This window comes from Prunus avium, chromosome 1, assembly GCF_965620075.1.
Source record: "Prunus avium chromosome 1, drPruAviu1.hap1.1, whole genome shotgun sequence".
Taxonomy (NCBI): Eukaryota; Viridiplantae; Streptophyta; class Magnoliopsida; order Rosales; family Rosaceae; genus Prunus; species Prunus avium.
The window spans coordinates 38004253-38015269 of NC_142284.1; the positions used below are offsets into that span (position 1 = coordinate 38004253).

General features: G+C 44.9%; 1 protein-coding gene and 1 pseudogene across 1 annotated transcript; both read left to right on the forward strand.

Moving 5' to 3' along the window:
• The first annotated feature begins 327 nt into the window (after window positions 1-327).
• LOC148297778 (cocaine synthase pseudogene) lies at window positions 328-1972 on the forward strand (annotated as a pseudogene).
• Window positions 1973-7761: 5789 nt separating this feature from the next.
• LOC148297779 (uncharacterized) lies at window positions 7762-8118 on the forward strand. Its single transcript, XM_088248228.1, has one exon. It carries the CDS (start codon window positions 7762-7764, stop codon window positions 8116-8118), a length of 357 nt encoding a protein of 118 aa, XP_088104354.1.
• The last annotated feature ends 2899 nt before the right edge of the window (window positions 8119-11017 follow it).

Sequence of the window (11017 nt, forward strand, 5' to 3'; positions counted from 1 at the left end):
CATGGGGAGTTATCATTATATTGCCCTCAGATTTTGGGGTGAAAATATCTGACTCTACCGGGACGTAGGGTAATTGCCTAACCTCATTAAACCTTGCATTGTTTTCTCTTATTTTTCTGCATCCAGTCTCTGTTTTTTTTTTGGGGGTCAATTTCAATATTGCCCCCAAACTTATAGGGGGTATTTGTTGTTAGCCCTATTTTAATTTAACAAAACCAACATCACAACCTTTGCATGCATTAACAAACCCCACTTCAAAAGGCTTTAATTTGTCGAGTTTTGTGCTCCATTGTCAGCACCATTTCTTTTCTTTATAAGCATCCAAAGTGGGGTAAGCTGAACAATTCTTCAAACTGGGTTGAAATTATCAACCTATGAACACTAAGGGCAGGGACAAAATGACAACAGCTATGGAGATTGGTATTATTGCTAGAGACAACATCAAACCCTCCTCTCCAACCCCCGCTCACTTGAAAACCTTCAAGCTTTCCCTTTTGGATCAAATGGTTCCCCCCACTTACATTCCACTGCTGCTCTTCTATCCCACAAGTGATCATCACAGAGCCCGGCAGCTAAAGAAATCACTATCGGAAACTCTAACTCGCTTCTATCCATTTGCTGGAACAATCAAAGACAACGCCTTTATCGAATGCAATGACAATGGGGCATGCTTCATTGAAGCTCGAGTCAGCTGCCTACTTTCACACATTCTCAATGAACCTGACCATGAGGTGCTAAAACAATTGCTGCCTGTCAACTTTGAGTCCCAAGAAGAAGGCAGGGGATGTGTTCTGCATGTTCAAGCCAACTACTTTAAGTGTGGTGCAATGGCTATTGGCATATGCCTTTCCCACAAGATAGCTGATGCAGCCACATTGACCACATTCATCAAAACCTGGGCTGCCACTGCTTCTGGAATTGGTGATGAGAGTGTGGTAGTTCCTCTGTTCAATGCAGTGTCAATGATGCCACTGAAAGACATCTCGATAGCCCCGCCAGCTGTTGAGATCAAACAGCACAAGTCTGTGACAAAGAGGTTTGTATTTCATTCCTCAAAGATTGCTGCTCTTAAAGCTAAGGTTACTAATAATTCTGTGAGTGCTGAAGTTGAACATCCTACAAAGGTGGAAACTTTAGCTGCCCTGATTTGGAAATGTGCAATGAAGGCCTCAAGGGCCAATTTGGGGATTTCAACTAGGCCATCAGCGTTGTACCAAAATGTGAACATTAGAAGCAGAGTTTTGCCCCCTGTGCCTAATGAGTCTATTGGGAACTTTGTTGGGTCCTTCATTGCTAGAACATCGGACGCTGAGACAGAGCTACATGGGTTGGTTGCTGAATTGAGGAAAGGGATTCTGCAATTTTGCAAGAATGCAAAAAGGGTTCCACTGTTTGAGGACATTTCAGTAATTTTGCAGCCTCAGATAGAGGCTATAGGCTTGTTGTGTAGGGATGACGTGGACTTCTATGCGTGCACCAGTTGGTGCAGGTTTCAGGTATATGAAGCAGCAGATTTTGGGTGGGGAAAGCCAATGTGGGTGACTTCAGCTAACCCAACATGCAAGAATATGGTAATTTTCTTAGATACTAAAGATGGTGATGGAATAGAGTGTTTGGTGAGATTGACAGAAGAAGACATGAAAGTGTTTGAGTGTGACCAAGAGCTGCTTGCTTATGCATCTTTGAACCCAAGTGTCTTCAAAACTGGATGACCAACTTATTATGTATGGATAAGTTCTTTGTTTCTTCTTGTGGGTTTCGAAAACAAAATCGTAATGCTAATCTAAGACTATATATATGCAAACACATGATGAGAGCTCAAGTTTATTTAGGATGCTCAATTATTATGAGAAACTTTTTTTTCTTTTCATGATTTGGTTCTGCAAATAAATTCTGGACCAGCAAACACACGATGATGCTAATTCTCATTCAATTTAAAGACGTGCAAGTGGATTTTCCTTGACATTACCAATTGGGGAGCTAAGCAACGCCATGAACTCTTTGTTATGTTCGAACTTGGCCATGTCTTCCTCTTTCAAGCTAAAATAAGACTCAATTCCATCACCATTTCTGGTGTCCATGAAGACTATTTGATTATTGACACGCATAGCAGTCATGCTCACCCATGTAGGCCTTCCCCAACCAAAATCTGCATCGTACACAGGAAACCTGCATACATTAGAAAAAGTCAATGTGACCAGCTCTCCTTTTGCAGCCCTCTCCATTCTTTTCTTCATGAAATCCAGATGTTCTTGATACCTGTGGGAACCGAATTAAATCAAAATCCTAGGTCAAATAATTCTTTCCATTTGAAGATTATTTGACCTAATTGGGAGTTACCTAATTAAATTGGGATTGATGTGATTCCTACCACAATTAGGGATTTGATTTAAATCAAATAAATCAAATCCCTAATTAATCAAATCTTGCCAAATTGGGGAGGAATAATTCTTTTCCATCTACGGAATTATTCCTCTGAAACCCTAGCCTCCGAGGCCCCTATAAATACTTGGCTACGCACAAGGGTTGAGGTACGTCTAAATTCCTACTAAAACTCTGCAGAAATTCTCTCTCACAAACCCTAGCCACCAAAACCCATTCTCCCTCACACAAGGCTACGGCCACCCGGTTTTCCTTCAAACACCCAACCTAACTTAGGCATCGGAGGGCCTTTGGCCAACACCCCCGGGTGTGGTCCTCTCACTCCATATTGTTTTGCAAGGAGAAAGATAAGCGAAGAAGATGAAAGAATCTTAAGGGAAAATTCTTATGGGACGAAAATCGCTCCCACAAATTGGTGCTTTCATTGAGAGCGCGAAATTATACTCAAAGCGTGCTCTAAATCCATTTTCCACACCTTTTTTCAAACAACCATGGTTGATACAAGACACACGAAGAGTAACACCACCACGGCGGGCTCGTCTCATGGTTTCGTGGTGGAAACCTCAATGCAACTGCACGGAATCGTGGCTGCCAACACCTTGCAGCCGTCTCCTAGTGCTTTGTAGCCACCTTCAGTTGCTGGAATTGCAGAGCAACCGTTGCAGACAGCTATTGGAATTGCAAAATAGCCGCCACATGACCTTGTGACCTCCACAGCCTTACAGCCGCAAGCGCCGATCGCCGAAGCTGCTCTACCGTGCCATCCTGTCGGAGCCGCTCTGCCATGCCATCTTGCCGGAGCTGCTCTGCCGTGCCATCCTGCCATCGGAGCACAGCAGCAGCTGTACCACTCAGCTGCCGGAATTGCTGCATAGCCCCACGGCTACTTTGACGTCGTCCCAGTCTTGGAGCAGATCCATTCCTCCCTCCTCTGCAACCACACTTGATGTATGCACGTGTGTACACATCTAATGGAGCCCTAGCCCATATGCCGTTGGGCCCAATGCACACCACTCTACTCGACCTGCGCAGTCAGGTGGACCTTAACTCATGGGTTGATAAACTCACATAGAGGTTCCACGATCAAAACAACTTGATTGGCCAGCTACTTAGGCAAATCAACTTGAATCAAGGCCCTAAGAGCATCCACAGTGGGGGGGTGTATATGGGGATGTATGTTAAATATACACCCCGAGTCATCGGAATCGTCTCCAATGGTGAGATGTAAATGTATATAAATATACATCACCACCATGGGGATGTAAAATAAAATGTATATTTACATCCATTTTTACATCCCTTGCAGGCGGGACCCACCCGAGAAAAGAGAACAAAAATGAAGAAAAGTCAACATAAAAGGCTGGGACCCACGGTTACACCCCCGAATTTACATCCCCCCACTGGAGCAAAAAACATATTTACACCCCCCGGAGGTGTAAAGGGGATGTAAAAGTGGCTTTACACCCCCGAATTTACACCCCCCCATTGTGGATGCTCTAACCTTGGACCCTGTGATGAGGAGAGGAGGACACACGAGCATGTCGGCGAGTAGTTCGAAAGGTCCTAGGCTGGTCAGACAGGAGCAAATGGGCAGGGGAGAGAACGAGATCGTGCGGATGAGACACAGACAGCAGCAAGTCGTACTCTGAGCCATTCGAGGTTAGGTCCAAGGACCAATGTGCACGAGAGGTTGGGCCCACAGTCCGATGTCCACGCTCGCTTGGGCCTACGAAGAAGTATCCAATCTAGGCTGGAACCACAAGAAGCTCGAGTTCGTGAACAATCGCGTGGCGAGCGCAACGATCAACACCTACTAGCCCACTCGAGGACCAACACATGGCGGCAAGTCGTAGAGGAATTCTCACAAGCTCAATCTCCTAATTTGCCCCACAGGCAGGGCAACCAAGGGGATCGACCCTTAGAAGCTGAGGAAGAAGTTAGCCAGCCGTGCTCCAGGCAACGAGGACATCCACCCTAGCCACTAGGCTTGCGGGCAGAAGATGTCGAGAAACTAGTAAATGACCGACTCCAAGGTCTCCAACTTAAAGGAACCACGGATGAGGCCCTGCGCAAGGAAATTGATCGAGTCGACTGCTTGCCCTTTACCAACGAGGTGGAACAGGCTCCGTCGCCAAATCGGTTCACAACACCATCCATCACTCCGTTCAAGGGAGACTCTGACCCTGAGAGCCATTTGAGGCACTTCAAGAGCGCCATGATCCTGTACAAGGTAGACAACGCCCTGATGTGCAAAGTGTTCGCGATGACTCTGTGATGAGCAGCTCAAGACTGGTTCCACACTCTACCGTCCGCGTCGATAGGCAACTTCAAGGAGTTCACCCTCATCTTCACAAAGGACTACACCTCCTACAAGACGGTCATAAAGCATGCAGACCACTTGTTCAACATGCGCAAGAAACCAGACGAGTCTCTTCGAGACTACCTTAGATGATTTAAGTCTGAGAAGGCGAACATCATAGGATGCAATGACCAAGTTGCATCCTCAGCTTTCAAGAAGGGCTTGCCAACCGAACACGAGCTATACTGTGAGCTGACCATAACTCCAAGCCAAACCTTGGTAGAGCGCTACGCACTTTGGGACGATGACCGTATTGCGGCGAAGAAAGCCAGCAAGCAAGCTGATCACCCAACAAGTTGATCACCAGAAGATCCGCTACCCCATCCTTGGTGGTGGGATCGGGCAGATCAACAGTGACCAAGCCATGGCAAGGAGATGCATAGCCCAATGGCTTAAGAAGAGCAAGCAGCTGCAGCTCACACCAGTAATGCAAGTTGCCAACAAGGCAGGAAACGCTCCTAGCAGACAAGCAAGCCCGAACGGGAAAGGAGTTGCTACCTCACAATAGCAATTACGGAGCCAGGATCAAGGTGAGAGAATCCGCCCGGAAGACCCCCCTCAAAAGGGTGGGAAGCCTGAGGATGAGGTTGAGTTAGTACCTCCTGATCCTGGCCGGCCAAACAAAGAAGCGCAGATTGGCTTGCGCCATAATCCAGACGAGGGCATCCGCCCGGAAGGCTCCCTTGAAGAAGGTTGGAAGCCTGAGGAAGATGTTGAGTTAGTACACCTCGATCTTGACCAACCAGACAAAAAAGCACGGTTCAGCTTGCACCTAAGCCTAGACAAGAAGGTGGAGCTGACCACCTTCCTCCAAAACAACAAAGACATGTTCGCGTGGTCACCATCTAACATGCCTGGCATCGACCCGAACATCATCTGCCACCGACTCCATGTTAACCCCGCTAGCAAACCCGTGGTACAGAAGAGACGCAGTTTCGCTCCTGAGCGAGTTGCGATCATTGAAGCCGAGATCGATAAGCTTCTAGCTGTCGGTTTCATTGAAGAGGTCTCCTACTCAGAATGGCTGGCAAACGTTGTTTTAGTGGTGAAACAAGAAAAGGGAAAATGGAGAGTGTGCGTCGATTACACCGATCTCAACAAAGCATGCCCTAAAGACAACTTCCCATTGCCGAGAATCGACCAACTCGTGGATTCAACTTCTGGCAATCAGCTGCTCAGCTTCATATACGCATACTCCGGCTATAATCAAATCCTAATGCACGAGGATGACAAGGCGAATACTTCTTTCATCATCGAGAGAGGGACCTACTGCTACAAGGTCATGTCTTCTGGGCTGAAGAACGCCAGAGCAACCTACCAAAGGCTCATGAATAAAATTTTCAAGGAGCAAATTGGCAAAACTATGGAAGTCTACGTGGACGACATGCTGGCAGAAGCCTCGAAGCAAGCATACCACATCAAGAACCTCACTGAGGCATTTAGCCTGCTCCGCCAATATCGCATGAAGTTGAATCCAGGTAAATGCATGTTCGGTGTATCGTCCGGCTGGTTCCTGGGATACCTAGTCACTCAACGAGGTATCGAGGCGCACCCACACCAAATTAAGGCAATTCTCGGGATGAAGTCACCTTTAACAGTAAAAGAGATACAAAGTCTGACGGGCAGAGTAGCGACCCTCAACCAATTCCTCTTGAGATCTACCGACAAGTGCAAACCATTTTCAAAGCTTTGAAGAAGGGAAAAAAAGACAAATGGGACAAGGAGTACGAATAAGCTTTCCAGAATCTGAAGACTTACCTCACTTCACCTCCCCTGGTAGTGTCCAACTCGGCCGTCAGCTCAGCTCTCATTCGAGAAGAATTGGGGGCCCAACATCCGGTATTCTACACATCAAAAGCCCTTCTTAATGCAGAGACTCGCTACTCGAAATTGGAGAAGCTCATTTTGTCCCTTGTAGTCATCGTCATGACCGACTTTCCTTTGAGGTCAATCCTCCACAACCATGACGCCTCTCAATAGCTCATGAAGTGGGCTATAGAGAGCTAAGCCAATACGACCTCTTCTACCGACCGAAGACTGCAATAAAAGCCCAGGCTTTAGAAGACTTTGTCATAGAATTCACGACATCGACCGAAGAAGAGAAGCTAGTCAATAAAAAGAAGGAAAGTTCAAGAGCGGACAAGACCTCCGCTGAACCTGACCAACCCAGAGACATGTGGTAGTTGCACGTAGACAGAGCGTCAAACCAAAAAGGAGCTAGAACAGATGTCGTCATCATCACCCAGGATGGAACCTTGTTAGAGCAAGCTATCACGCTTGGCTTCCCGGCCTCAAACAACGAAGCAGAAAACGAGGCATTGCTCGCTGGCTTGCATTTGGCAAAGGAGCTGAAAATCAAGAAGCTGACCATTTATCCAAGGATGATCTTGTACCTTGACAAAGTCCAGGAGCTATTGAAGGCGTTTCCTACCTTCACCATCCAACAAGTGCCTTGAGCAGAGAATGCTCACGCAGATGCACTAGCAAGCTTAGGATCAGCGCTTGATACCCAATTCAGACGCTCCATCCCGGTCGAGCACCTTGACCAGCCAAGCATAGAAGAGGCAGAGCAGCCAAACTTGATGCAGATCGACGAGAATCCTAGCTGGCAAGACCCTATCATTGACTACCTAGTTAACGAAAACTTACCAAAGGACAAGTCCGAGGCTAGGAAAATCAAACAGAAGGCTGCGAGATACTACATAAAAGGCGACGTGCTTGTTTGCAGATCATACTCCGAACCTCATCTTACTTGTATCAAGTACCCACAGACACTTGAGGTTCTTTGCAAAATATACGACGACGAATGTGGAAATCACGCTGGGGGCAGATCGCTTGCCCAAAAGGCTCTGAACATAGGCTATTTCTGGCCTACAATACGCCAAGACTCCACGGAGTATGCTTGAAGATGTGATCAATGCCAATGATACAAGCCAATCCCTGGCTTGCCAGCTGAGGAATACCATCCGCAGAACAATCCATGGCCATTCATGCGGTGGGCTATTGACCTGGTGGGACCTATGCCGACAGCACCTGCCAAGAAGGAGATGAGGATCGTCATCACGGATTACTTCACCAAATGGATCGAGGCTGAGGCTTTATCCTCTACCAAGGAAGCTGATGTCGAACAGTTTATCTGGAAGAACATCATCTGCCGCTTCAGATGCCGACAGTCAATAGTCATCGACAATGGTACACAGTTCGTGGGCAGACAGATCACCGCATTCCTTGCAAAGTATGGCATTAAACAACACTTGTCAACTCCCAGATACCCCCAAGGCAATGGCCAAGTAGAGGCATCTAACAAGATCGTGCTGGATTGCCTAAATAAGAGACTGGAAGGCGTAGAAGGAAAATGGGTCGATGAGCTGCCATGAGTTCTATGGGCTTATCGCACAACCAAAAGGAGATCAACCAGCGAGACACCATTTTCTCTAGCCTATGGGACAGAAGCAATCATCCCCCCACACATTACAATCCCTTCCATGAGCATTGAGGTAGGCAGTCTTGACCAAAACTAGAAGCAAATGAAAGTCAACCTTGATCTGCTCGAAGAAGAACAAGAAATGGCCATTGTTTGAGTTGCAGCTTACTAACAACAGCTAACGTTCTACTATAATAAGAAGGCCAAGATCAGACAGTTTCGACCTGGGGACCTTGTGCTCAGAAAAAGTTTGATCACAGCACCAAGGCAAGGGTCAAAGAAGATGAAGCCCAACTGGGAAGGCCCCTACGTGATCAGCCGACCTGGGGGCAGAGGAAGTTACACCCTCGACATTCTAGAAGGGAAAGAAATTCCAAGACAATGGAATGCACACCACCTTCGGAGATACTATCCATGAAGCCCTTCGCTCACCAGCTGGGCTCCTAGCAAGCGACGAGCCTTACTCCCATTGTCTTGGAATGATAGTGGCATGGCGTATGTAGTTGAGACTCTTTGTGAGTCAAGAATTCTATAGTGAGAGAGCCTTATATATGGTCCTTAGATGAGGCCCTATTTCTTAATCGTTAGATCAAATTAGTTATTCTAATCTCACAGTTAAGAGATAGGATCTCACCTAAGGGCCATATATAAGGCCCTCACTATAGAATGACTTCTCTGCAAGTGGCTGGCTAGGCCCTGGGCATGGGCAATAAAGCCTTGGGCTTGGTTCACCTTTGCCTTTCGGTTGAATGAATTCTCTATTCTAGACCCGAAAATGGAGTTTCTTTTAATTATTTTTTTAAAGCAATGATTTTCCAAATTTCAACAAAAAATGTTATAAATTAATGAGCATAACAAAATACTTATATTAGAATTAGATTAATTGAAATAAATTTAGGGCTTATTTGGGAGTGATTCTGGATAGCCCCATAATCACTTCCCCATAAGTGGTTTTAAGTGATTTTATGGAGAAGCGCATGTGCTACTCCCCAAAAATAAAATCACTTCAAGTGATTATATGGAGAAGAACATGGGAGGTGCTTCTTCTGAAAAGTGGTGATTCTGGCTTGTTGAAGAAAAATGTGAACCTTCCAACATAATTTCACCACCACTAAATAAATAATGGGGTTTTATTATTTTAGGTTCGAACCATTCAAGACGAGGTGTCTCTTAATTACAATCCTTTGCTTCAAAGGAACATCCTTTGATTCCATCATAAAGAAACAAAACGTGTGTCTTTGGTTTTGTGGCTGCCCCTAAGTCGAACCTCAGGATGCCTACATATCCCTTGCGGGAATCAAGCCACTCATAGTTCAAAGAATTGTAATGAATAAATGACTCATTGCGAGGAAAATTTGATTTGAATTGTATTGAAAAGTGTTTGAGTGAATTTAGCTGAATAAACCAGGGATTCGATATGGAATTGTGTTTGGGGTGAATTTGGTTAAAAATAAACTAGAGATTCTGTTTGGATTTAAGATTTGGACGGTTGTATGTAGATTGGATCTCTAGATTGCTTATGTACCCTTTCGAAGGGATCAAACCAACGTAGTTCGGAATTTAGAAATTAATGGGTAAGTGTGGCCCACAAATTTATAATTTGTGTCTTTGAGACAATTTTAAGATTTTAAGATTTTCATAGGTAAATGACCCATGAGAATATTGGAAATTAATGGGTAAGTGTGGCCTACTAATTGAGAATTTGTGTTTGGGAGATTTGAATTTAATCTCATTGAAATTTGCTTGGATAGATGACTCATGTGAAAAATTGGATGGTTTTACACCATTTTTCTTATTGTCAATGTCCAAGAAAAATAATGAGCAATTTTGATGAACCCACTAATTTTCTACAATTGACATTTGCATTTGAAAAAATATTTGGGCGAATTTGGTTAGGGTAAACCAATGATTCAAATTTGGTTGCAGTTGATATATTTTTTTTACTTTCAGACCAGCCTGCAGACTTCCCCAAGTCGTCTACCGCATCATCAAAAGAAGAAACAAATTGTTTCTTCCCCATTGGGATTTCACATGGTAACCCACATGCCCATAATCTTCCTTTTCTTCTATTTTCTCTTTTGTTTGTTTCCATGTGGCTGACTTTTGTCTTCTCTCTTTGTATGCACAGACTGTGCCTTGTCGTGGGCCATATTGAAGACTTTGAGATTTCTTTATTTGTGGAGAAAGCAATTTGTCTTCTTGCTTCAGAAACAAAAGACAAAGCTTGCTTGAGTATTGCTTTGCCTCTTCTTCTTTTCTTTTTGTTACTGTAGCAGTCCTTTTCCAATTGCCAATCTCTTTTTCTTTACTCATTTTTTTAGTCAAAGTAGACCAAGCACAATCATCCAAGAGAGGGAGGGGCTGTGGGACACAGCCCCCTTTTTTATTTTTTTATTTTCTTCTGGCTTCCTTCCTCTTTGTTTTGTCTCTTTGCAACTAAACACAAACAGCAAACCCACCATTTTTCCTTTGCTCCATTCTCTCTCTCCCTCCGCTGGCTTTCTTCTTCTTCTTTTTTTTAAAATATTTTTTTTTGTTGACTTGCTGGCAGCAAGTGCTTCATAGGGAGGCAATTCAATTGCCGTGAGGGCCCTTTTGGTTTTAGAGGCTTCATACAGAGGCTTGTAATTACATGCTTTCCTTCTTTGATTTTGATTCCATGGTAGGTTTGACCACCATGTCCTCCTCAACTCTCTACGTCTATGATTTGAGGCATCCTCTACTCCCTGCAAAGACAGAGGAAGGAAATCAAAAGCAAAAATGTGGTGGAGAAGCCACCACGTGAGATGTGGAGAAAGGAAGAAACAAAAGCTTGTTTTTTTTTTTTTTTTTGCAGCACCCGTTGTAGTTTG

What these genes read in the sequence shown, in the direction of transcription:
- LOC148297779 (XM_088248228.1), top strand. Translation starts at nt 7,762, where the DNA reads ATGCCGACAGCACCTGCCAAGAAGGAGATGAGGATCGTCATCACGGAT.